This window comes from Athalia rosae, chromosome 2, assembly GCF_917208135.1.
Source record: "Athalia rosae chromosome 2, iyAthRosa1.1, whole genome shotgun sequence".
Lineage (NCBI taxonomy): Eukaryota > Metazoa > Arthropoda > Insecta > Hymenoptera > Athaliidae > Athalia > Athalia rosae.
The window spans coordinates 29,794,329-29,821,521 of NC_064027.1; the positions used below are offsets into that span (position 1 = coordinate 29,794,329).

The 27,193-nt window shown below is 41.5% G+C and overlaps 3 protein-coding genes across 11 annotated transcripts; 1 reads left to right on the plus strand and 2 right to left on the minus strand.

Annotated features, from left to right (window-relative positions):
* Positions 1-6: 6 nt before the first annotated feature.
* LOC105692549 (breast cancer type 2 susceptibility protein homolog) lies at positions 7-6,619 on the minus strand. The gene is made up of 12 exons (XM_012411832.3): positions 6,268-6,619; positions 4,067-6,183; positions 3,765-3,979; positions 3,538-3,684; positions 3,365-3,453; positions 2,922-3,303; positions 2,636-2,851; positions 2,347-2,557; positions 1,892-2,252; positions 1,610-1,793; positions 1,220-1,501; positions 7-660 (listed from the first exon to the last, which is right to left on the minus strand). Exons 2-12 carry the CDS (start codon positions 6,108-6,110, stop codon positions 307-309), a joined length of 4,485 nt encoding a protein of 1,494 aa, XP_012267255.2. The 5' UTR covers positions 6,111-6,183; positions 6,268-6,619; the 3' UTR covers positions 7-306.
* A 25-nt stretch (positions 6,620-6,644) lies between these two features.
* LOC105692550 (DNA-directed RNA polymerase I subunit RPA43) lies at positions 6,645-8,944 on the plus strand. 2 transcript variants are annotated; one of them, XM_012411834.3, is made up of 5 exons: positions 6,645-6,779; positions 6,858-7,061; positions 7,181-7,323; positions 7,526-7,721; positions 7,811-8,944. In XM_012411834.3, exons 2-5 carry the CDS (start codon positions 6,871-6,873, stop codon positions 8,658-8,660), a joined length of 1,380 nt encoding a protein of 459 aa, XP_012267257.2. In that variant the 5' UTR covers positions 6,645-6,779; positions 6,858-6,870; the 3' UTR covers positions 8,661-8,944. The 2 variants fall into 2 exon arrangements, with proteins under 2 accessions (XP_012267257.2, XP_012267256.2); XM_012411833.3 differs by having other exon boundaries at positions 6,652-6,788.
* Positions 8,945-9,084: 140 nt separating this feature from the next.
* On the minus strand, positions 9,085-27,098 carry LOC105692556 (protein cycle). Of its 8 annotated transcripts, XM_048650695.1 has the most exons (16): positions 26,997-27,098; positions 21,469-21,709; positions 17,942-18,486; positions 16,659-17,036; positions 15,224-15,295; positions 14,495-14,732; positions 13,871-13,963; positions 13,658-13,775; positions 12,450-12,632; positions 11,380-11,623; positions 11,135-11,273; positions 10,934-11,052; positions 10,770-10,852; positions 10,524-10,684; positions 10,261-10,402; positions 9,085-10,132 (listed from the first exon to the last, which is right to left on the minus strand). In XM_048650695.1, the coding sequence occupies exons 3-16, from the start codon at positions 18,163-18,165 to the stop codon at positions 9,948-9,950; spliced, it is 2,379 nt and encodes a 792-aa protein (XP_048506652.1). In that variant the 5' UTR covers positions 18,166-18,486; positions 21,469-21,709; positions 26,997-27,098; the 3' UTR covers positions 9,085-9,947. The 8 variants fall into 8 exon arrangements, 7 of the variants coding, with proteins under 7 accessions (XP_048506652.1, XP_020711790.2, XP_012267268.2 ...); XM_020856131.2 differs by lacking the exon at positions 21,469-21,709 and having other exon boundaries at positions 26,997-27,076; XM_012411845.3 differs by lacking the exons at positions 21,469-21,709; positions 26,997-27,098 and adding an exon at positions 20,473-20,997.
* Positions 27,099-27,193: the final 95 nt, after the last annotated feature.

A 27,193-nucleotide genomic window follows, 5' to 3' on the forward strand; every position in this document is an offset into this window, starting at 1 on the left:
CTGAGCTTCGGTTAACACATAATTATATTGAAATGGAAAACTTTGTTACAGCGGTATCTTTTTGTATCTGAATACTATACAATTTACGAGTAGAATTAATTGTCAAAGAAAATATCAAAGAATATTGTCGACCTTCAAGGCCGGTGAAATCTATAAATATATTACAAATTTGTCAATCGCCTTTACTTCGCTCTAGGTTTGCTTTTGTTCGGTAACTTATGGGATCAAACTGTACAGAGAAACGAAACAAAAATACATGGTCATAACGAATAACAATTCCCACTATATCTAAAATCCTACGTCTATCTAATGCTCCGAAATCAAGAATGGTGGAACATATTGTTGCGTAACTTTACTAGAACTGTTATTTAGAGCAACAGGTGATAGCTCTGGCGGTTCCCCATACCATTCTAGTTTCTCTAACCGCCTTTGAATAGAATATCTTGCCGGAGTAGTGGCTAACGAGGAACGCGTTGCAGATGTTACTTGAGGACTCTGTATCCTTTGAGGGGTGAGCGAATTTGACTCCGAGGCTAAACTTGTGGATGGAGATGCTGCTCCTGGAGCTCCGATTGATGCAAAGGGCCGATGAAGACTGAATCTCTTTTGTTGCTCCATTGAAATTTGGCTAGCACACTGTGCAGTGTAGACCGAAAGATCCTTGAAACACGTTCGAATAAAATTTGAGATGCCAGTTTGGGTCAGAGATATTCTTAAATCTGTTGAATTTTTTACTAGAAAGTAGTAAGGTAATACCTGCTCCGTTACAGGGTATGAGAATACGAGCGCGCTTTCGCCGCGTAAGTAAAATATATGCCTATACAAGACCATCACTCGTATGTTATGAGATGGGATTTTGTAGAATCTTTAATTGCAAATTATTAAACGCACGTAGGTACCCTTTACGTATGGTAATAACCGCAAGAATCAGGCGTATGTGTGAAGTTAGACAATGGAAAAACGGATAATTGGCCGTCTTGTATAGTTCCCATGCGTAATAATTGGAGAGTCGAGACGCGCGTGGGACTGGCTAAGAAATACTTACCAATTTAGAGGCAAACAATAGAAAGCAAACAAACATATGCGTTGACGTTACTTTCCAGCAGCCGGGAAACACTTGTCTTTGCAAAATAAACGTAATAAGCATCCACAAACACACGAAAATATCGCGGATTCCGGGGGTACGACGCCCCCAAACCTATTTTGGGTATAGGATTACCTTAATCTGTTTCTTGATGAAGTCAAAACCCGATCTCAGGTAAGCCTGTCGCGGATTTCGGGTGAACGATGAATTTTCTGTCGAGTACGCAATAGGGATGGGTCTTGGCGCACCTCGACGCCACTGAATATTAGTGCAAGCCACTATTGACCCGACAGAGAGAATATCCGAGAAACCGTGAGCCCCGACACCCTCCCAGAAAAGGATCGACATGTACGCCGAACTCGATGAATGGTCAGGACTTGGAGCGGCCAGATTCACGGCTTCGAAATTTTTCATACCCTACGAAACGGAACGTCTATATTCGTCAGATTTGAATGATCGCAATGTTTTTGGATAAAATCAAACTCCGTCAATAGCAGCGTTTCAAAAGGTTGATTGAAAACTCACATACGGTGCTGAGCTCAGCGATACCACAATCCCCACGACGTCAAATTCGGCATACGGAGGATTGAACCCAGGCACAGCAACTTCCGGTATGGAAGTTACAGATCGCCGAGGAAAATTTGTGCTTTTTGCTTTCTCCTGCTTCACAAAAGATTGGCGACCGGCCGTCAGCTGAAGCTCACCACCTCTAAATTTCGAACAAAAAATAGACATTTAAATTACAAACGCTGCATGGTGGCTTGTGACCGATCAAATCGCTGATCTGGTTGGAATGTGTTGGCAAACCTTCTGCCCGACGTTTGTACGTTGTGGATAGAAACGTGATTTCCTTCTTTCATAGTCTCGATGACATCATCGCTCGGAGCCCAAATCGTCAACATAGCAAGACAATTATCATCCACCACTCGGACTTTAAGCACTGAAGTTGTTTTACGCGGAGAAGGCAAACTTTCGCGCAACATCGATTCAAGCTCTCGTTCGAAATCAGATCCCGAGAATCCGCGATAATTTTGGGTAGTTGATGTGATAGATTCCGCCTGTTTTTCAAACTTTTTTCGTACTTGTGAGTGTATAGCATCTATCTTGGCTTGACGGTCATTTTCGTACATCATTACAGCCTTATCTTCACATTTGCTGTTCCTGAATACTATGGAGAACACAGTTGAAAATGATTTTCAAAATTGTATGATTGCGGATGTATGGATGTAATTTGACAACACTGTCACAAGGAATCTCCTTACTTGCTTCTCCGTTGGAATTCCTCTCAAAATACTGAAGTGGATAAACCCGCGCGATAGTCGTATTCAATTTGCCGATTAATCCGCCGTTTGGGAGTATAGAGGTGAGTGATGTGGATATTGGGCAACTAAACTGACAATACCCGAGTTTGGTATCCCATTTAGCTCTTCTCGTGGAATTTGTATGAATCTTCAAGGATGCGTCAACTGGAATCTGTAATAATGATTCCAATTAAATACCTATTCAAAAAGTGATTGAAATAAGAAATGTAGATTGTGTTGTATCGCTTACATTGAGAGGATAACAGCCCTGATCGCAGTTCAATAATTCAGCTCTACTAGTAATTAGTTTTGTACCCTCTCGCACTTTTCCAACAACTACGAAATGAACCATAGCTTCGTCAATGGTCGCAGGTATGCTGTACCATCCATCGGTCAATTCAATTATCCAGTGTGATATTGGAGTTGTTCTTGGACTCCTCGATTGCGAAGATGGGAGCTTTGTGAGCTGCAGAAAAAAACAATTATGATTAACATCTATGGTTGTAACGATTATCCATCCAACAGTCGATTTTTACCTTAGTAACAGTCGCCACGCACAAGACCATGCGTCTGCATGCAGAATCATCTCTTTCTATGATTCTCCGTAGCGCTGAACGTTCAGCTTTGTCAATTTCCCGATCGTATCGGTATTTCAGTTGTTCCATGACATGATGAGGTGTAAGCATCTTGTCTAATACAATCCCAAAGTTCATCCTATCCATGGATGCAAGTTTCCAGACAATCCATCTGTAGTGGTTTTCAATCCATCGGTCGGGGACCAGAGTTGGATCCACCCCAGGACTTGTCAGAAAGGCACGTTCAAATTCCAGAATCCCTGCATAGCCATTTTTGTCAAGAACTAATTGTGCGCCATCACCAATATCCAGTCCGTCAATGTTTCTGTTTATCACTTCAGAGCTGAAATAATTTCAAAACGTTCAGAATTTATGGAAAATCTAACGTATTCAGAATCCATTACCTGAAAAAGTCAGAACATTTGAATCTATAGCTCGAAGCATTGGCCGCAGTTATTTCCATCACATCCAATCCAATACCTGAATCCACTAACTGCAAGAATGAAGTTGCCATTAAAGAAAACAAATTTAATACAATATTACACAGAGTTCGAAGAAACTAATAGAAAAAGATTACCTCTGACAAAGTTCGTGGTTTAGGGGGTATTCCATTCGTTACTTTTCGCCAAGAAACACGTGATTTTTTATCTTGCATCTTACGATGCAAAAGATTGCTCTCCATCGAATTAGGCTTGGATCTCCTTTTAGATTGAATTTGTTCTTCCTTGAATAGCAAATCAATGATCAGAAGGGATTTTACAGAATAGTAATTTGTGTTTGTTCAAAGATGTTATATGTGAGTACTTGTCTAAATTTTGCTAGAAGACGCTTCTCCAAGATATCTGCTGCTGCTGTCGTGTCAATCTCTTTTGACATTGGTTTCAATGTGGCTGCTACTTTCAACTGTGAATTTGATTCAACTACTGAACTTAAGTTTGTATTAGGATCATTACAGGAATCTGAAGCTGCTATAGTCGAACACTGTGGAGAGTCTCCAGCACCAGTTTTCTCTGCCAAACCTTGTGAAAAAATGTTTGGGATATTTCAAAGGCATTTTTCAACGAATAAACATGTACATTAAACCATGAGATTCAAATGGGACTTACTGTTTGTCAAGCCAACATCTTTCAGAGGGCCAGGTTCTATTGTTAAACTTTTTGACGAACTTCTTTTTCTCCGTTTATTTTTCCTCTGTACACGGAATCTAAATCCTAATATTGGACTCATTGGAAGCTCTTGCACAGTATCAGAGCTTTCATCAACAGTAATTGGACGGGCAGATATCATACGGTCTTCGATGATCGTTGGACTGCAAGTGATTGCTGAAGCCCATTTGCTGGTATCATCTGAATTTTCTTCATCTGCCAGGAGTGCTTCAGTGCTTGCAGTGATTTCTTCAGATATGACAAATATTGAATTTTCCAGCAATTGTTGCCGAATATCAATGTCCTGATTGAAAGGCGAAGACCTTTGTGGCTCAAGTTTAGGATACATGATTCTATCTGTAGTTTCAAACATTTCAGATCTAGTGTAAATCCCTGATTTGTTTTGCTTCATGCAAAATTGACCTGAATTGTCTCTTTTTCTATCACTATCGGAGGCTTTTTTGTCAGACAATTTGCATACTTGAGAGTCAGAGATGAGCTTTTCTCCACTTGATTTATTAACTAGTGATTCACTCTCTGCTTTCTTATGAGAGAGATTTTCATCTGATCCTGTATCAGTTACAGATTTGAATGGCTCAATCAAAGAATTTTGTTGAAAAGTTTTTTCAAGATCTAAAGTCAACAAATTTTTTGCTTTTGCCAGTGCACCTTCTGATACATTCAATGACTTTCCGTGAGCGGTTACAAATCCAGTGATTGTACTTGAGGCAACAGGTGTATGATCAAGTGAAATTGGTTTTTCTCGAATCTGTTCTTTAACAGAGCTTGTTCCACCATGCGGGGATAAAAATGAGGTTGGTGTGTAATTTAATTTAGATGCAACTGAGTGACTCGAATTGTGTGTTATATTTTCTGGCATATGTTTACTGGTCATGGGCTTTATCAGTTCCTCACCTGGCACTGATCGCTCGTCTAAGATACTGTCATACATCAATTTGGCTTTTGTCATTGCTGTTTTGCTAGTAACAAAAGGCTTACCGGATGCTGATGTAAATCCAACAGCACACTTGCTCGTCATTGTTGTGCTACTATCAAGTAAAGGCGTCCTGAAAGTGTGAGGCCGTTGAGAGGTAATACTAGAGTTGGTATCAAATGAGTTCTTTGCTGTTACCAAAGCTGTTTCACATGCTCTCAATGGCTTGTTATTAGCAGCTGAATATCCCCCAGCTGCATGTGTGTTACCAGCTACATGATTATGTGAAATTGCTTCACTGCCAATCTCATTTTTACTGGAGAGCATTTCTGCATATAAAGATGCCTCCTCTAATAAAGATGTGTGTGTATTATTTAATTCAGATTCAACCGGGTGACTTATAGTATCTGAGTTATTTTGAGATATATGTTGACCATTTTTAGGTCCTTTCAGATCCTTGTCTAGATCCCATTGCTCTGTTAAGAGTCCCTCATACATCGATTTGGCTTGTTTTATTGCTGGTTCGCTAACACTTAAAGGTTTACCACCAGCTGTTGTAAAACCTATAGAACAATTTCCACTGGTTGTTGTCTTACTAATAGTTAGAGGCCTGCCACATGTGACAAACTTTTCAGAGGTATTTCTAAGTTCAATGGGGAGCAAGTTCTTTACAGTAGTGGTAGAAGCAGCTACTTCAGATATTTTCAACTGTCTTTCATTAGCAAACAACGATTCAACAGCTTTATTTGATTCACTAGCCAAATGATTTGGCAAACTTGAGTCACTGCTAATCTTTTCTTGACTGGGATATTTTTTGACTTGCTTAAATGCCCGCTCTGATGAAGAGGTACTTGTGACATTTGATTTTATCTTAACCGGATGACTGTTCGCATATAGGCTATTTTTTGGTACATTTTCACAATTCTCTGACCAAACTAGGTCCTTATCCAGCAGCAAGTGCTCTCCGGAGACACCCTCATACATTAATTTAGCTTTTTTCATTGCTGGTTCGCTGACAACTAGAGGCTTCCCGCAAGCTGTTGTAAATCTGATGGAAGAGCTTCGCTTCATTGCTGCAATTTTCCATCCAATATGCCTTATTTGTCATGAATTACAGAATGTTCGAAATTAAATAACACAGCATCTGTCAACAATAAATGACAATAAAATTACATGTCTTGTTTGTACAGTTGCCAAGTCGATGGCCCCATTGAGAATAGATACCTACCTGTCACTACACACAATGACAGTACCGTTTTTCATTGCACTTCATTGATCTCTATACGTTGATCACACTGTTCTTAATATAATATGCTAATATAGAAGTAATGCTCGCGATGGAGATATTCACTGATTTATAAATATGTACACAGAACTTTCACGACCAAAAAATGTCAATAGTACAGATCATTGATGCTTGGCACAGTATTTCTTCAGTTTCTCGTTATCAGTAACGGTTTTTTTAATAGCGTAGTCTGATTATTGAGAACAGAAAGGGTAGCTTTGAGAATAGATTCTCGGTGTCACAGAATAAAGACCCAGCGGAGTCCATATTTTTGGCCCACATCTATCTGCTACAGCTCCATACCACTACACGCATGAATGACACCTGTGAGGTATCATGTATAATATCAGTCGGCTACACATATTAAGTTCTAATCTAACCTGACCCAAGTTCACCACTCACGACACGTGGAGCGTTGACTGAAGAATGGAGTTGAATCCTAGTTAAATCGTGAGGTTAGACAGGTTAGTTTACTCTCAACGATTGAGATTACTACAGTGTGCTAGGGGTGGATTTTGTTAATTCTATTTCAGTTAAAATGCAATAATGGGATGCAAGATGACTGGGATTATTACTTGGACGCAATTGGAGTTGAAGGAACTTCTTGAGGATGAAGAATCGCACGTACATTATGAGCGGTCCAGAAGACACTTGGGGTTGCATCCCTTTCATCTCACTGATCTAAACTCAGCTCTGCGCGAGATTTTATCTGCCACGATTAATTCTTATGACGCAAAGTATGATTATTCAATATTCATTCAACCTTTTTGCATCTTGATTATCTGTTATACTCACCCCAAGTTCCTCATTGCTTTGAGGTTACGTCTAAGCGGCTTTTCAAGAATACTTTTTTCAGATTGAATGGAATTATTATAGCCTACAAGAATCCTAAATTACTCAGCAGGATGGGATCAATTTTACATGATACATGTTACATCCACATTGATGTGGAAGTAGATTTTTATGTCTTTAGACCCAACGTTGGAGATTCGCTGAAAGGTATTATAATACCCATCTATTACACTTGAAGATAACTCATTCTGTAACACAGGCGCAGCACCCTCACCCATTGAAAATATTAACTCAGGCAATGCATATAGTAAACCAGTAGCGCTTTGTAACCCATAAGTTATTGATCTCCCTTGCTGTCCTTTCCTGCTTTGTGACAATGGCTCACTAATATTTGAAATAATTATTTCAGGTATTGTTAATAAAAAAAGCCAGGACCATATAGGAATTTTGGTGCACAAAGCATTTAATGTATCCATACTGCGGCCAGATGGAGATGAAAATTGGTTGGGTAACTCAATTCAGATAGGGCAAGAAATTCGATTTACAATTACCTACTTAGATATCAAAGACAAACTACCATACATCAGAGGTTCACTGGACTCACAGTAAGTAGATACATGATCTGAAGACTTAGATTATTTACCAGTGTTAATTTGGACTTAGTATATCACCTGATCATCCACTTTTTCTTCAGAGATTATCTGCGGGGATGTAGGCTATTTACAAGCACTATTCAAAAGACAGACAACACAGACGTCAAGCCAAAAAATAAAAAACTTTTCTTTGCGTCGGATGACGAAGCAGAACAAGACAAATCTTCAAAGGACACCAGCTTTGATAACACCAGTGTCCAGGTGGAGGAAAACGACGTCGATGATAAAGTTTTGCTCAAGAAGTTGAAAAAACTGAAAAGAGAAAATAGTGAGGACGAAAGTCATATAAAGAAGAAAAAGAAACTCAGAGTCAAAGCTGAATCACCGCCGTTAGAAGATGATAGAATCCTTACAAAAAAAAAAAAGAAAAAGAATGTTAAATCTGAGTTGGTTTGCTCAGAGAACGGAACAGAGAAAGAGGATGATAGTATTTCTGCCGGAGAAACTTTGCCGATTAAGCTGAAAAAAGTTAAAAAAGAGGTCCTTGACGAAAATGTCCGGTCAAAACCAAAGAAGAAGAAAAAGACTAAGGATGAAACATCGTCTCAAGAAACCGACTTTGAAGTAAGCGATACCGTTAAACATCGAAACATAAAGAACGAGTCAGATGACGTGCGAAGTTGGAAAAAGCGTAAAATTAAGGTCGAAGCTTTATCATCAGACGCCGAGTCAGATATCCACATAGTCAAGCAACGTAAGCAAAAAAAAGATGATTCCAGTGACGAGAGAAGTATGATGAAAGCGAAAATAAAGGCTGAAGTCATGTCCTCTGATACCGAATCTATTGTAAATCAAGAAAGGCTAATTGTGAATACAAAAAAACAAACCAGTGATGAAGAGAACAGAAAAAAACGCAAGTTGAAAGTTGAAACTGTATCACCGATAAGATGATATAGTCTACCTCCTAGACAAATGGAATGCAAAATGAAGCATGTATACTCCAAAGATGAATGTCTTTCGATATACATAAAAGCTCATAATTCATGAAGTTTTTCGTCCAGTTTTTCTGATCCGAAGTTCGTCCATCGGCTCAGCTCAGGGGTTCATCTTTCATGCTCTATCAAATTTTGTACATTATACGGTGTGAATCAAATTTTATGTGACAGTAGTATACGTTACATACTATGTAAATGCAATGGTTTTTTGAATCAATAACATTAATCATTCAAAATCAATGTCTCGCTTGGGTCAATCATTGATAATTGGTCGTATGATTTGCAGCATGCGTCCGCTTTTGAAGTTGGTGAAGTTCTTCATTTCAAGTCCCCTGTCTACGTGAGATTGGTATATTCATATAAGCGCACAACAAGTCATATTTTTGGGATGTAATTTATTATTATTCAGCAATATGCAATTATATGCTGTTGAGAAACACAAAATAATAAAATATATAAAAAGATATTTTAGACTAGAGTTAGAGGTACCGTAGCGATCACCATAGTTGACATTTGCAAGCGCCCATTTTTTTTTACAGTTCTATACTTCACCTCCGGATCGAAATCTCCGCGCAAAAGTCTAACAATAAGTTATTCACGCATAGTATCAAACCATTTCCGTTGCACACCAATTTTCGTTAGTCACTGCAATGTTTACCAGTCTTTTAAACCACGACGATATCTTACGTCGTAATTATTTCGAAGCCATACATACATACAAACAGTTCTGCATTATTCATTCGTTCTTTTATCTTACGGTAATAACGTTAAACTCGATCCAGACGCGGTGATTTAAATTCATTGTACACAGCCTTGGTCCTCCGTTGTTATTGTACACACATCGATGTCCTTACATATCAACAGCATTTTAAATTATCCGAATTAGTCATCTTCAGGTCTTCAGGTCGTACCTTCGATGAAAAGTTAGTCAATCGATTATTGGACGCAGACACAATATTAAACGATCACAACACACATTCGAACAATGAATAATTTTCTAACTTTTTACCGCTTCAAAATTCAGACCCGCTGAAATTTTCAAACCTACAATTAATTCAATTATGCATTAATCACACGAACAGCATAATTTTACATATACACCACATTTTCAACGATGTAGCTATATAATATCTATATATTTACACGTTCCCGATTATCCTCTAAAAACACTCGTATGGAGATCACCGTTTCACTTGTGTCATTTCTTGCGTTACAATTATCCTTCGACGTAACAGTTTCATAATTACGGAAGTGGCCAAGGCAGTCCCGAAAAGTCTACAGGACCCCCTAAGCCCGCATCAGCCTCAAGAAGACTCATTATAACAGCCATAGCTGCCTCGTCATTTCCGTCAGTTGGCATCGGGTTGGGAGATTCGTTGATGATGGCACCCCCCATCATTTCGATCATCCCTTCATCCGGTGCTACACCTGTAAGGAGGGTCACATGTCGACTTCAATTCATAATATCCAATGTCAGAAAGACCAAAGACGCGTTGTATCGAATACATCGCATATCCTAATAAATTTCACAGAAATAAGTCCGAGGTGATCTTGACCTTGATCGTTAGGGGTGCTGTTCAATTGCACGTTGTTTCTCATGGGATTTCTCGTTGTATCGGAGCTGCTGTTTTCATTGCTCACACCGGGCGCTGTGATTTTCAAAACTTTGTCAGAGGAGACCGTCGTCGATATCTGCGACTGTTAGAAAAAAAATAGTTGGGTAATTGTAGACGCGAACAGCTCTGTTAATAATTAATAATTTTGAACGGATCCCTGGCGTTACTAATAAACTTCGATGGCAGTTTGATTGCTCGTTTACCTCTGTGTTTCTGGAGGTAGGTTCTGATCCGGGATCCGGACTGCTCCCTAGGGATGAGTCTTCCCCTCTGCGCTGCGAGTCCAGTACTTCCTCAGCTATTTGTCGACCGATTTTGCTCACTTCTACGTGGCTTGTGATCAGTCTCTCTAGACCGCCGTTGCCTGTGAAACGGTAATCAAGAAGTAAATGGGATAAATGAAATTGTAGGGGTCAAAGATATCCACAATCAACAGACATCCTCATTACTTTGGGTGAAGTAATCAAAGTTTCCTTGAACGCTCGATCCTTCAGATCTCGTCGCGCTGCTCTCGACTTGTCTCGCGTCGGAACTGCGGAGAATACAAAATAGTTATTTATTCAATAATTTCCGCTCTCCCACGCATAATTTCTTTCTCAACACAGAATCTTACAATATCACAGAGTTCTTGGCTATCAAAGATTCGACGTCCTTTGTCCAGGGGTTCCTGAAGGACTTTAATTCGGATTGCATCCTAACGAAGTTCGCTTCTTTACTCCGAAACCTGTACACCTGTAACACGTTCGCGACAAAAACCGATAAATACCATTGCTTTTATTTTCACAACTCATCGTCAACGACTCCATTGATTCACCTGCGTGGTGATTTGTTCGGAAACTTGAAGAGCCGCTTTGTGGGACTCGGCCAGGTGAGGGATATCGTCGTGATGGTAATACTCGTACATACTCGTGCCCAGTAATTCTTGAGGGAGGAATCCGAGTACCAGGGTGGCTCTGAAAGCCATGCATGTAAACGCAATTTATTAATTCAATTTCTTCTTCTCGAGTTCCTCGTGGTATTTCGATAATAATATTTACAACTGTACATACTATAACTGACCTCTGATCAACCGATAAAAATTTTCCGTCCATTGCGTGACGCGATACGAATTGAATGGTGCGAAGCTGGGGTCTTCGTGGTGCTGACAAAGCGGAAATCGACGGTTGAATTCTCCCCACAGCTACAAGACACGAAAGATTACACGTCTCCCCATCGCCCTCGCCTTCTTGTTCTTCAAGGCCAATTTTAGTCGGTGCCCACGACTTTAGGTAACCCATACACTGGATCACGCAATATTTGCGCTCTGAAATTAATCAAGAATTCTCAGAACGAAGATTATCGGTACACCAAATTTCGTAGCAAAACCTCGAAGTCGACGTAATTTTTTTCTTCGCACAGCTTTTTATAGATTTTTACATTGAGTTTGCGGAGAAAGAGAAAAAAAAACTCGAAGGAAGTTGGTGTCAATAATTAAGTTTCTACTTTATTGTCAGAGACCTCGGTTACTGAATATTTCGTTAATTGGCCAAGCCATCTGAAAATGTCTGAACACGTAGGGGGTGTTCCGCTAATTTTGTCGAATGGTGTAAGTGTATCATACGTGTGTGTACACACGGACGTGATGATAATTGGATATGTCGTACCGCCAACTCTAAGGGACGAGCGTTGATCCGCCTAATCCTAATCTATAATAATCCAGTTATGCAATTGAAACTTGGTTGGTCCGAAGCAAACCAGTCGATCGGTAATTGACGTGAAGATACCTTGACGATTATACGTTGAGCGTATCGACTCGAGGACAAGTTCATCGATTTTCCATAGCTTCGTTTCAATGCTTAATAAAGACGGATGTCCAGCCAGGTGAAGACGAAATCTAAAGGACGATGATTCGCGCGTGTCCGAGTCACTGAAGAGGAGATATTTTCATCCTTCTTTGAAATTTCACGTTACAAAGCCGTACTACGGTGGACCGTCTGTCCACGTAGGAAACACACACGTCCACCTATGCTATCTCATTGATCAATCATGCGCGAAACATTGCCGAAGATGCAGACGGAGAAGAATACTACGAATACGATGCGTGGTATATTATACTCGTGAGAAGCGAGAATACCTCGGAGACGACTTACCAATGTTTTGCTGTTTCTTTCTACGATGACATCCGGTTGTTGTATCGGCCTCCTCTTTAACCTGGGGATCTCCGCATCGCACGTTGTCGAGTTTACGTTTCATTCGACAAAAAAATGATCTTCTAGCACCGGGACATAGTCTCGAAACGTCCTGCGGTACGTCCGTTCTAACCGGAAGCATGGCTAAAAAGTATTTTCATCTTCGTTATACCCGCGGTAGAAAAAAAACCACGACCAATATACAAATAAATGAAATAGAGAGCGACATACGAAATGGCTTACAATAGACCATAGGGTGTCGTAGGCCTTTGACGTGCGAGACACTTTTATTGCTGCTTTGTGTGTATCTATACCTTCTCAACACACGAGTACGTATGTTCAGGTATATATCGATAAAGAAATGCTCTCGTGACTGAGGTGAGCGGGTCACAGGACCAGGAAACTACCTATATACTAATACTGTACATACTATGTGCATACACGATGATAATAATAACGCGGGTGTGAAAGCCTGCACGCGGGTTTCCGTCTGGAGAACACACGCGTTCTTAACTGTTATGTATAACTCTGCTCCGCGTGTATCATAGCTATGCAGATTCTGCGAGACTCGGATTTTAAACCGGAATGAACACCGATCAACTATTTTACCTGGGTATATACAGTGATAATCATCAGGATCATTGAGTGTATCGCATCAAAATGACAACTTGCGTACAATTAGAGTATAATGATCCATCGAAGATGGTAATCAAGTACGCTTGATCTAATTAATTAAAATATCTTTTTTCCCTTTTTTAAATTCGTCTATTTATTTACTTATTCAGTTTTCAATCTATATAACACGTTTTCACCCACGCGCGGGGTATAGGTATACTATGTATAATAATATGGAACGGGAGCCTTACTACGCTAAGCGCTGCCGCGCGAATAGGAAAGTGAAATATATTTTACACTAAGAATATAAACGATGATTTAACCAGGCTCTCGAGAATTTCATTATGTGTACGTACGTACGTATACACACGGAATAGTGCGACTTTCGCAAACCGTGCGCATAGTTTACGGGGTCATTACAGACCCCGATGATTCTGATTCTGACCGACACGAAACGCGTCATAAGGCATTAGTGATGATACGCATAACGCATCGTATGTTAACTCGGGTCAAGATTACGCTGTAAAAATCGCGAATAATTAAATCCAACTCACTCTTGACGTCGATCAATCTTTCTCTGGGGTTGAGATCGGACGACGACAGCTGTTCCTTGACCTTGGCAACGTCTTTCGGGTGCAGTATATCGAACCAACTTTGACCCAGCAAATCACCCTGGAGGAAGATCGTTGGAAATTTTCAAGAGTCTTTAACCAACGCGCGGATACCCGTAGGTTTCGTTTCATCAGACACGACATTGTTCAACCCACCTGAGAATAATTCAGCGTTTTCGATACGGATTCTGAAACGTAAAGGATACGGCCACGATCGCAGCCTACCACAAACACGAAACCTTCGGCTGCCTGAAACAGACGTAACAAACTAAAGGAATCAGTAAAAAACAAACCAATCAACTCCCCAATGATTTACTCGCAAATTCCCCGGTGCACGTGTACGCGTGTGTTACAAATATGTACACGTATATTTGACCGCACCCGGCATACCTGGACCGTGCGCACACACATAACGGGGCGTGTACGAGAGTATTCGAGCTATGGTATTATAAAATTTCATTGTGAAATATCGCAACGGTTTGGTCTTAGAGGTCCAGTCGGGGAAATCGCCGAGGAATAGAAGCCTTTCTATCTCTCTAAGTTCAGCGTGTATTCGACGGATACATAGAAGCCCTGTCACCGCTTCTATAGTAGCAAGAAATACACTCGCGACTAGATATGTATTTTTTTCCATAGTAAATACAACGTCGACTGTCACGGTGTGTTTGAATCGGCGACAGGCAATGAGACGAGAAACCGCGATGAAATTAAAAAAAAGAAAAACTCTCAAAAATACCGAGATTACGTTTGAGCTCACGGGGTTTCGGATCCCAGACTCACCTGCAGGATGAGCATTTTGAGTTCCTGATCGCTCAGAAAGGCCGGCTTGTAATGCCCTTCCGTGTACGGCGTGGTGGCGCCTAGGATGGTCTTGAGATGTTGAACGGCCATCCTTAAAACAGTAAGCTTGTCTAACTTCCTTGACATTGCATGGCACATGGGGACCATCGCCGAAAGTTCCGTTATGTAGGTGTTCATCTTATCGCGTCGGCGTTTTTCAATTTCACTGTGATTTTGCCTGCCACCCACGTACGGAAGTGAAAATTTCAATTAATTACAAATCTCCATGTACAACGGAATATAATATACAGGTATATACCAATTAACGCCACCCGAGTATCGAATAACATTTTCGCAACCATCGTCGTTGCACGAAAATTTTTCATGCACATATATGTATGTATATTTTATATTTACGTATATCTAGCTGGATAGGTATACGTATATCCACACAGGTGTATTCATATATGGCCTTGAATATTTATGTATAGTTTATTGGCTCGGATAATGACGACATAGGAAGCCACATCGAGAACTATATGTATATCGTGAACCTATTTGAGGGTCAAGGTATTTTCTCCACGATTTCAAAGTCTCTTATATCATATAAATAATGTGTCATAATATATAACATCACAGGCACACACAGTGTATACCATTACCTATCGGAATTCGTATGCGTAAACGTAACGTGAAGCAAATGCATGGGAATTTTATAGTTTCACTCACTTTTTGCTGTCGTCGTTGGTGCGAACGGATTTTGCATCGTCCCCAACATCGCTCTGGATTTCGCTCAGGTCGCTGCGAATAATTTTAACATTAGACTATTTTTTATCAATTGTTTCATCCCCAAAACGACGAGAAAATTTTGCTTTTTTTCCCCCCTACGAAAGATAAAAGTTAGGAAAAAAAAAATCAACGAATTCGAACTCTTCCTTTGGTTCATCGACGCGAAAAATAATTAGGTATACGGTATACAGACACATTCTTCGATCCGTACAAATATAAAGCGTACCGTATAGCTACACAGGTATACGCGTGTACCTACATGGGTATTCGCACCTAGAGTTTGAACTTTATGCGGTTTGTCTTGAAATGTTCCTCGAGTTTCGATATTTTCTAGAGCTTCCCGCGACTCCTTTGTAAAGTATAAGGTGCCTCTTGATCGCTACTTTGTGCGGCGAGGCACCTTATATTCCAATAAGGTAACCGAAGTTACCAACGTACCGTATACGCCCAACGTACAACCCTTTGACAAAGTTTAATTGCGCTCGATTCCGTGTACTGCAGGTTATTCATTTATTAATATTTTCATATTTTCACCGTTGCCGCGTGTGAATATTTCTTCTCTTTTCACTTTTTGTGTTTCCACTTTTGTTCGGAACGGCGAGCGACGTCGCATTAACGCACTCGAAAAGTTGTGCGGGTTTGCAGGAACTTTGAAAACTCTTTACAACGATGTACCCTTTCTACCGATTGAAGAGAAAAATTTTCCGCAAAAAATTCCAACTGTCGTCGAAATTGAATTTTCGAAGAAAACGTCGGTGCGTTGCGACAGCTCGATTCGCGATTCAGGCAACGGTCGCCCGGTTCGGTCCACGTCATATAAGACGTACAAATCTCTCGCGGGGGTGATAATTATTACAAGTTAACCCTTTGACGGACAGCCGACATTTTGATTGGCAATTATACTTGGCTCTGTGAATTCGTACGCCTGTGGGTACAGTTTCTCCAAGACTTATCGGTGTACGCAGATATAATATAACTTGAATTATATGTACGCATACCTATACCACGAGCTGCCTGCCACCGATCGAGGGTGGATCGAGGTTCGGCACTTCCGAGGTTTCAGGAGCTACGTGGTATATTTTCCGTTTGTAGGTACTACACCCCGCCGCTGTGTAAATCTAATACATCGGAGATCTCCAACTTTATGCCCGATACTCCGATAAGTCACCGCGCGACATACGATGCATGTACGAGAAATATCGGCAGTGTAAATAACGTCGAGAAAGACAAACCTCTCCGAACTTCCTTCCATTCGCTACATTCGAAAATCACCTGCGAGAATATTGTACACTTTACATTCATACGGATTTCGGAATCGTAGGCTCAACATTCGAATCGGACCTAAGCTTAATAAGGGGTATGAAAATTTACAAACTTGCAAGAAACTTTTCGTTTCCTCGACGACGTGACGAATCCATCGACCGAGGACGGTGACTCCGAGGGTTGGGTGTGGAGGGGTGTGTGGGCCGAATAATTATTCGGACTCTGACTCTGATGGTGTTGGTGATGGTGATGATGGTGCTGGTGGTGGGTGACGTTTTGAAAGTGGTGGGTCACCACCCCGACACCGTCCACCCCTCCGCTCCCCTGCTGCAGCGTTTCCATGTGCGGTGCCGCTTCGGCCCCCCCGGGTCCTCTGGGGGTCGGAACGCCGCCTCCCAAGGGTCCGCCGGCACCTCCGCTGGCGGACACCGTCAGCTCGTCGACGCCCGTGTCGATCTCCCCGAAATACACCGTCGAACACGACAAGCCCCTGCTCATCGTTCGATCGATGCGAAAATCGATAAATGTATTGTTAAGTTTTGCGAAAATGGGGCGAGGATTTTTAGGGAAATTCTTACATCATTTTGACCGACATCGTTCCAATCGAAATCCGACCGACGTTGAGACCGACGAATGTACAAATTTGAGGATAGACCCCGATGTCATGAAAAGAATGATTTCTTTTTTTTTTTTAATTCGACATTCCTACTTCGTTTCTTTGAAATATGGGCTGACGGCGCACCGCACGTGTGTTTGAAATTACGTAAATCGTGCATATTTCGTCAAAAAGAAACGAATGTACGCGAACTTAAATAACGTTCATTAGCGTTTAGCGTTTTCTCGGTAAACGAATAAAATGAAATAAAATCGGCTCTAGCGCGATCGGATATCGTGTGGGTACACACATACGCGTATACCCGGTGTATTCATTGTTAGTTATAATTCCATAGCGGAGTAAACACACGTGCGGTAAATTATGTAGACCAAACGGGAGTGAATGAACGCGTACGTGTACGCGAAGTTCACGCGAGGTTCCGTGCGATAACAACTAACGAGATTACGAGTCTTGGGGACACACGCCGCACAACGGAGTCTAGGCGACTCGTGTCTATTTACCTGCCCTTGACGGGTGTCACTGCCGATGAGAAACTGGGCTAAATTCTTTCACTCTCGAGGGTCTATTTTATACGGTAACATCGAACGACGATAAAGGGGTGAAACGGATCTCAATTTTTTTTCTCTCAAACTATCTCGCCATCTGTATTTATATATTACATTTTACAGTCGGGCATATTTTCACCTGGAGATGATCGAAAAAGAAACGCGTTACATTCGAAATTGTTTTCGTCGGACGGAAAAAAAGGAATCCCCGTAACGACGGGCGGTTTCACTTACTCCGGCATCTCGCTGAGTGTGTAATAAGTCTGTTCTTGTTGGGGTTGTTGTTCCCCGGGATGATGATAAAGCTGCGAATTGGTGGTGGTCGAAACCGTTTGGTTGCGATTGTGATGCTCCTGCAGCAATCTCGGTTTCAATTCCTCGAGCGAGGTGAACTCCTGGGGTTCCTGGGCGCCGTGAAGAAGTCGGGTGTAACCCTGAGCCATCTCTTGAGCCACCATATTGTCGTTTATTTTATTGAAAAAAAAAATTCTATTTTTTTTTTTCTTTATCCCTTACTTCACACACTCCGTCTTCTGTGCGGATACATAAACACACGCGCGCAGTTTTCCGAACGTTCCTCTTTCACCTTTATTATAGCGAAGCGCGTTTATAGGGATTATCACTTCTTGAACGATCAAGTTCGACAATTTTACCGTTTTTATACTTCGTCAATTTCACATGAAAATGGGGCTTGTGTTTCACGCAGGCATTCCAGCCGACGCGAGCACCGCCCCCGATGATATTTACTTCTTCCGATAACCAATCCGAGGGATCCCCATCTGAAGAGGAATCGAGTTGTAAAAATTAATTTTCAAAATTAAAAATATCAGCGATGACAAGAGAAGCGTTTTCATTATATTATCGATATAAAAGGCCGGTCGAATGATATTCTTCCACATGAAATTTTCATACCGCGTTACGGTTTGACGCAGGTGTCACGGGGGTTCGGGACTGGGGGATGTGATACCGTACAAGAAATCATTGGCACAACAATTAATTAGGTATTATTATCTTACGTGATTCGTGTTTATGTGTATAATATTATACCTATGTGGAAAGCTCGCGCAGGGCCCAATAACCATACGGTGTATGTATGTAAACTATTCCTGTATGTACTTTCAACGCATTTCGATGGATTAATTTTACTTGGTATTAAAGTTTATACGCCGGGCGATTATAGTTTACATATGTATATGTATATGAGTAATTACACGTGTGTGTGTGTGTGTGTGTGCGAGTCGCCTATATTACGAAACGATCAAGCGGCCGTAAGACTACAAGAGATTTCGATCTTTTGAAATCCGGTTAGGTGTAACCTGCATCGGTACACCGGTGGATGGATATACAACGCTATGCAAAGTATACGCGACCTATGCATATATATATATATCTATACATGTGGGTAAAATAACGTGGCGAAATAACTGCTTTGTAAACGTAATGCGCACGTATATATATGTATATGTATACCTAAACAGGATATAATTTTCATCTCCCGATCCGGCTCTGCATCGATATCGTATCCTTCGATGATTTCGGTGAAGATTTATTCACCAGTCGTCTGCGTATCGTTCAACCATAGATTCGCAAATATCGCGACTTTAAACAAAAACTGAACCGTACAACGAACGCGCACCCGTGTGCCTGCGGGAGACGTAGTAAAGTTTTCCCTGCATTTCTTTTGAGTTCGGGAAAAAAATTCAACCGATTGCTCGATACGAAGGTATAATGTACACGACGTTACGCAACGCGTGCGAAAAAAGCTCCGACGTCTCGAGGTTGACGTTCGGAATCGCGTAAAATAGATAAACTCTCGCCGATTCGTCGGATACGTTCTCTACGCGTGCAACGTGAAAGAGTAGGAAAAGAAAAGTCACGAGAGCGAAATGAGCTTATATGCAAATTACGCGGCTGCGGTACACGGATGACGATGATGCCGATGACGCGCTGATAGCAACGAGCGTCGTTCGATTAATTAGAAAAATTTCTGACGTTGCTCAAGCGTACCGGTTGGATGAAATCGTGAAACCACCTGTGCATGTGTATCGTGCAATATCGATCGATTAGATCTGGCGAAGGAGCCCCTCAAACGATTTGTAGGGGAACGCGGGGCAACATGGGGTACGGCGGGTAGAATGGGGTAGTCCAGAAATTTTTGAAAATGAATTTAGAATTTTAGAAAAGTCTTTCAGATATCATTCTGGATTTAATGGACGATAATTCTTAAAAAACATACAGGTCAATATATTTTTAGTTTTGCATGAATTTTTGTGGACTCATCTATACGATTCCCATCTGTCGTGTACTTTTTCTTTTACCTTGAATAAATAATTCCAAAATCCGTTTTTTTTTCCTTTTTTTTAAAGTTGGAAAGAAATAATTTACAATCATTGAATACGAAACGAATTGAAAAAGAGAAGTAGACATATTATAGGGTAATAAAGTGGGGATGAATTTTTCTATTTTTTGTTTTTGACATAACTTGAGTCCCTGTATCGTTAGGACGATCTGCACCCTCCTCGCGTTTGGATTTGAAGGGAATTACGGATGTTGGATACCCATACCGTGCATGTACATACATGTGTAGTAAGTGGATCTTTTCTATTCTAGCCCCTTCGTAATCTTGATACCGATATACACGTATTACACATCATACATACCTAGATCTACACGTACTCGTATGGGGGTATAACATACGAGACTAGGTCATGGGGTGTATGTGTGCACCGGTACCTCTGCACTTCGCCTGGTTGATTTATTCTCACCTTTTGATCACCGACTATCGCTGATTATCGCAAGGACGTCGCAATTAAAACACTGGATGAAAATTTTAATTGGCCAGAGAATCCGGGGTGAGCGAATAGAACGAACAATCTCATTTTACTTCACTGAAAACTGGGGCCGAAGACGCTTCTCAAGAATTCACTGCGATATCTGCGTACATTTTCTTGTCTATCGTTACGTCTTATGCGTAAATAATTATATTCAGTTGCGTCGTTTCAAACCACGATCCTGTGCGAAACCACCCCTCGATTATAGCGCGTGCGACGTGTGCGTGAGAAAAAAAAAGAAAAAAAAATATAGAGAATCGGATTGAAAATCGGATTCGATTATGCGTTCGATAAATGATTCGGGTAATCGTAGTGCGAATTTAAAAAAAAAAAATTCCAACCGTCCCGATTTTTCGAATATATTCCGTCGGTACCACGCAGCAGTCGGGGTTTCCGTTGCACGTTCACCCGACTCGATCCGCGACGGCACAACGCGGACTGTGCGGTACCGCGAGACCCGATCGTTGACGACGACGATGACGCCAACGACGAGAACTACGACTCGACCGGGAAAATTATGTAAAGAGCGAATGTGATTTTATTCCTAAGCGAGAGTTATACCGCGGAGAGGGCTGTACTCGCCGTTCGATCGTTCGATCATTATGCCCGTGGCGTACACCGTATCGGACCGGTTGAAAAAAAATGTCAAATGCTCCGAAATCGTTGCTCTATTCGAGATCAGCGAGGCACCGAATCGGTGGAGACGGGATGATCCTCCCAAAGGCTGCGAAGGGTCCGGAAAAAAAATCGTTAATTTGCTCCCGAGTGGCAGAACGAAAGAAAAGATCCAAAAGAATCTGGAAAAGGTCAAAAACCATCGTGGGGAGGATGTGAAAATTTTTACCCCCCAGATTCTCTGTTCGCCGGGGGTTGCCGAATGTGCATTCGTAGACGACACCTCATGCGTTAATTATTCCGTTTCTTACGTACATACGTTCGCTACCTGTACGACGAGGTGCAGCGGGGACAAGACAAGGTGATTCGACGAAGCGTGTAAAATTTTGACGCAGGTGGAGCGGGTGGACGTTTCGAAAGACCACGTGGCGAGGTCCCGACGTCGGTGGGAGTGACTGGAACGCCCTGCGCCCCTACGCTTATACCGTATCTGTTGGGGGCGGCCGCAGGCGCCTCGATGCCAGGGGTTGCGCCGCCAATGACGGGGGTTCTTCCTCTGTATAACATAAATATATTTGGCTAACAAATTATTTACACCAAAATATTGTTCCGAAAATTTTACATCCCCCTCCCCCTCTGGTTCCTTCCAACGATCCGGTAGAGCGTTCGACCGACACGCGTCGCTCGATGGAAAATTGAAAAAAATTGATCGACCGAATATTTCAAAAAGTTCTCGTGCGCGCGGTTATCGATGTATCATTTTTTTTTTTAGTACCGTACATCTACGGCGTGCACCATATGAGAAAAGTTTTCAACGGAGTGCTGAATCAACACTCGTGTTCACATACACGTGTGTACATAATATGCTTATTTCTTGGGAAACATTTTATTTATCGGAAGTAGATTGGGTACGCATTATCGTACATATGTACATACGTATCACCGCGCCATATGCATATTCGCGTATGTGCGCGAGGTACGGGTATGTGTCCCCGGCTTACGGGGTTCCACCGCGCGCGTTTCACGGGCTTACAATCGGTGTTTGCGATCGCGAGTTGCACGTAATTAGAAATATAACCGGGGGAGTTTGACCAGATTGGTGGACGTTTGAAGTGACCACCGATTCTCCTCTTGCATCGGGAGCGCACGCTGTTCCGCGTACATACGTATGCGCGTACACAAAACGGACACGGGTCGTTCGTTGTCCGGTATACGATGATACCCATCGCGGGTAACAAGCTACTGGAACTTTTATCTCGTTACTGAGGATTATCGGCTTTGACAATTAATTTGCTCGAAATTTTACTCCATTATTCTCTTTGTACGGTGTAGCTGGACACCGCGCGTCAAGCACGCCCGTTTTTCGGGCTTTGTATGCCTTTTTAAAGAAATACCTAGCCCTCGTTTCGTACATGCGTACGCGAAACTACGCGGCGAAGAAAATGAGCCGTCGAATCGGAACGGGATAACCAACCACCCTCGGAGAGTGCAGCCTCGCGGTGTCGTCGCCGCGTCCCTTTTCCTCGAAGATGGTCAATTATTTGTACCTTCCGGACGTTCTTTGATTGGTAAAACGATATCCTCGGTGGTCACTCGACACGCGTCCGATAATTGACAAGAACGTCCGTCGAGTTTTTTCTCTCAGTTTTATCGCGGATTCTTTTTTCGATTCGACTCGCAAAGAGTTTTCGAAACGTAAGACGAATCCGGGTGATTTTTTAATTTACCTGCAGCTGACCCTGTTTAATTAAATTTATTTCGCGATACGTACGAAGTTATGTACGATATTTGTACACAGTACCAATTATCTCGACTTACTAATTATCATCGATATAATTTTCACGCGTATAAATAAACGGGCGTGTATATTGTACGTATACATAAATGCTGTGGATATAAATTGGTCGTAAAAATAATCAGGGAAAAACACCTACCGAGTAGAATAATTAGCTCGACTCTCAATTTTTACGATTGGCTGATCAATTCGTTATTTGTTTCACGGGTAAAATTGCCCTGTCCTTATTCTTCTACTTTATAATGACAAATATAGCTATACACGGAGCTCTGCAGTTCGATATTTACGACACCCTAATTTCGCTTATCCATGCAGATCGTAAGAAGCGGAAAAAAAAAAAAAAAAAAAGGAAGGTATAAAAAAAATCCCCTTCCATCCGCGATGCACAAGACCGTCGATGCACCCCATTATATTCACGAATTCTGAACTATATTTACATTAGGGTGGTCCGCGATAGGGGTGGTTTGGAATTTTCGTGCTCCTAGGAGCTCGAACGTTTCGAAATTGATAAAAAACAATTACCCGAAAGTTCAAACTCTCCGTTGCAAATCCAAAATATGTTTATGCTGTAATATAAACGAAAAGAAATTTTTGAATCTCCATTCGAATGGGAAAACGTTTTACTTGTAATAATGTAAAATCAGATTCCGAGTACGAGAGGTACGCGATAAGGTCGCACGGACGATTTTTACGGAATATAAAAACAGGATCCGAGCCCACAATGAGACCGTTTTCTTCGAGTCTGGTTCCGCGCGTCACAGCTTTTCAATGCGACTTGTAAATGTATAGGTATACGCGTACGTATACGAAATACACGAACGGCGCATGAAAATGCTCGTAGGTAGGTACAATAACCGATAATATCTTAATGTACATGAAGTGAACGAGTGGACAATACGGAGTTGTTATATTCGAGTAAGTACGTACCGAGTTATGTAAACGTTGAAATTCTGTTGCCGACAGGTTTTCATCCCTAATTTAGTATGATATTATAGTTTGACTTTGCGTGAAATTTACATATATACTTATTTAGTATATACCTCCGTAACGTAAGTCGTTGTACGTGTATAGACCTGTGGCAACTACTATGTATATATATATATATATATACGTCGACGTGGTTCTTCTAACGTCAGGGAGTTGGAAAATTTTTTTACCCCCTCGTCCCCCAGAACAAAATCGTATCCAAATATCCGAGCGTTGTGGGCTGACGATAACCGACAATTTAAATAATTACTTTCATTATTTTCCCGTTGGCTCATTGTCAGAGCACTACGATGAGATTTTATCTTTTCAGTTTTTCGATCGGAAGAGATTCGTAGTAAACGGCAAGACGTCGCCCAATCGAAACTTTTCGAGAACCCGCAAGGGACCAATACCCATGTATATCGTATGTATGCGTGTTTACTTTGTATGGTGTATTGTGTTGTGCTGTGTATACAGGTAGGATGTATTTGTGCGCAATGTGTATACGTATAGCTCGTCAGAATATTTTTGCGATGCCAATAGCAGAATATCGGTATCAGGTGGCGATGAGGGAATGGGCCATTGTCCTTGTTGTCTCCTTCCTGTCAGTAACACTGCGCGCACCTGTTCGCAGGTAAACCCCCGACGAGGTCCACCTTCCGAATCGCGATTGATATATATTTTCTAATAATAACAGGGGTAGGTATACGTCGTATCGTACTACAGACGCTGCAGCGGCACATGAGCGTCTGCGAGATATTATACGTTCGCCTTTGTCCGACGATTCGATGTGGAATCATCCACGAAACGTCCAAATTTCAAATTTACCCAAATTTCAAATTCGGTGAGTTGTACGCTGCAGCACATATTACATTTACTCGATGTACACGTGTGTAGGTGAGCCGATGGGATAGATTACGACGTGTAATTGCATGAACTCGCGAGCTTTCGTACAGACAAATCTCTCGTAGGTAAGCGTTGTACTATTTTGACCTTTTCCGCAGCTCGGCGACTACAGTGCAGTCGTAAATACGCGATATGACCCATTCGCGCATTCCTCGCGGTTGCGTGAAAGCACCTATATAAAATAGCCACCTCACCTGTGTATACACCTACGTATCCATGTGCACAGAGGTATATAGGTATAGTGTATATGCATATGGGCTATTATCGTATCGCAAGAAAGTTCATCCGTATGTTTATTCAAGAAAATTGAATACGCGAACGCGGGTTGATGGAATTATACATAGGTATACCTGCGTATACCATTCGGTTATTGTTACTATCGCTGCACTTGCGTAACATCTCGATTTGCATGTGTATCAGTGCAGCGTTAGCGTTACGTCAGAAATTCGGAAGACAACCGACTTATGTTGGTGTATCGGATAAATGTGCGTAAAATTGTGAATGGTCATCGGGTGAGAGAAACAAAAAATAAATAAATAAATAAAAATACTTCGCATCGATTGCTTCGGAACGCGCGATCGAGGGATCTCGTGTCCGCGTCTCCTTTTTATTTCGCTTCGGATCAGCCCTTGCGCCGGCGGAATTTTATACCTGAATGTGGTCGTTCGTTCGAACCGTAACACACCCATAATATAATTACTAATTGGACATTTTATCCCCTGTGAAACGGGCACCTTGTTCGTTGTACAATGAATATTTTAATTACGCAATCTGATAAATACAATACAACAAGAAATGTATAATTTTGTACTTATCGTAAGATAATCTACAGCTGTAAGAACTGAATGAAAGAAGGGAAAATTCCGATAAAAAATACGCGAAAATTAATTTTTCGAATGCGGGGACTTTGCTAGGACGGCTGCTGCGGCATTTCGAAACTGCGTCAATTGATATCAGAGGAAGGTCCTCGTAGAAAAATCAAAGATTGTGAGTGAAATCGACGAACGACTTTCTCCGGATATGCGATTTGCGATTTTTAGGATTCAAATTTTTCTGACAAGACTTCGCAGTCTTTTGAAAAGAGTGAGATATTTTTAGTGGAATATGGACCCTCGTAATGAGACTGAGTCTACCCTACCTAGACCGGAAGTAGAAAAGGACAGCCCGGTGCTATTTGGATAGCCAAAAATGTTCTCGCTTCAACTCACTGGTTCTACCATGAGAACCTTCTACGCAAAAGCACGGTATAGGAACATGTACATAATCTGTGTTAGTTTATGCCGATTAATCATCAATTATTCCTATATCCGATTACGTAAGTTCTATAAAGTTGCGTAACGTTCATTTCATCGACTGCATCGCGGGTTAATAGTAACGTGTAAGTGCATCGGTAACTGCAACGTATCGTTATTTTCCAGCTGGCGACGAATGCAATGCAACGACTGAGTCTAATTGTGAGAACAAAAAAATAAGATTCGGAAAATACATGGAAATGATATAGTGTACGTATGTATTCGAAACCTGGAGGTTCATGGTTTGTGTCCGGTTTATGCTGTACGTGACGACGCGAATAAATACATACATGAACGTGTATGAATTGAATACCGCATGTGTATCACCGCTGTACACAGATAAGTATTTACATATTATATTTACACGGGCGTATCGTTTAATACGATACCGTGCGGAAAACTGGACTTGAGTTTCGTTATGTATGCAGTTTGCGTTTGCGATAGCACAGTTTGTATACGCGTGTAATAATTGCATTTAGGGTTCACATCATTCTGTGGGAATCTTTGAATGAAATGTCGCGCGCGCGTATGGAATCATATCGAGTGGTCGCGACCGGAGGCCAAAATCCGAAAGTAAACGAATATTTTAGGTGAAAAGCGGTATCGCGCTGAAATTGCGAGTCGGAAGAGGAATCTATTTCGAATAATCGAAATCATGAAAAAGAGAAATATGTGGTGTTCAAAAATTTTTACACGCGTATTGACGAAGTGCGACGAGTTTCGGATGCGCGGAATTTCGCGATTGCTCTACTATCTGCGCGAAATTAATCGTATCTGTTAGAGTGACACGTGCTGCAGTTTAAAAAGATTTTTCGAAGTGGATTTTTAGATGTTCACATACATTTATGAAATAATAAATTTTTGAAAAGAGGATTTGAACTTACCCCCTTAATTGACGAATTTTTGCATCGTTCCACGGCTGATTTTCTCTTACATGACGAAGCGTCCTGCACAGATTGCCGCTTTCTCGATAGAGGATCACCGTCCTGACTCTCGCCGAAATGTGAGCTGTTATTTACCATATCCCTCAGGGCGCCACCGTCCAGTTTGACTTGGAAATTTTCATTCAAGTATTTATTAG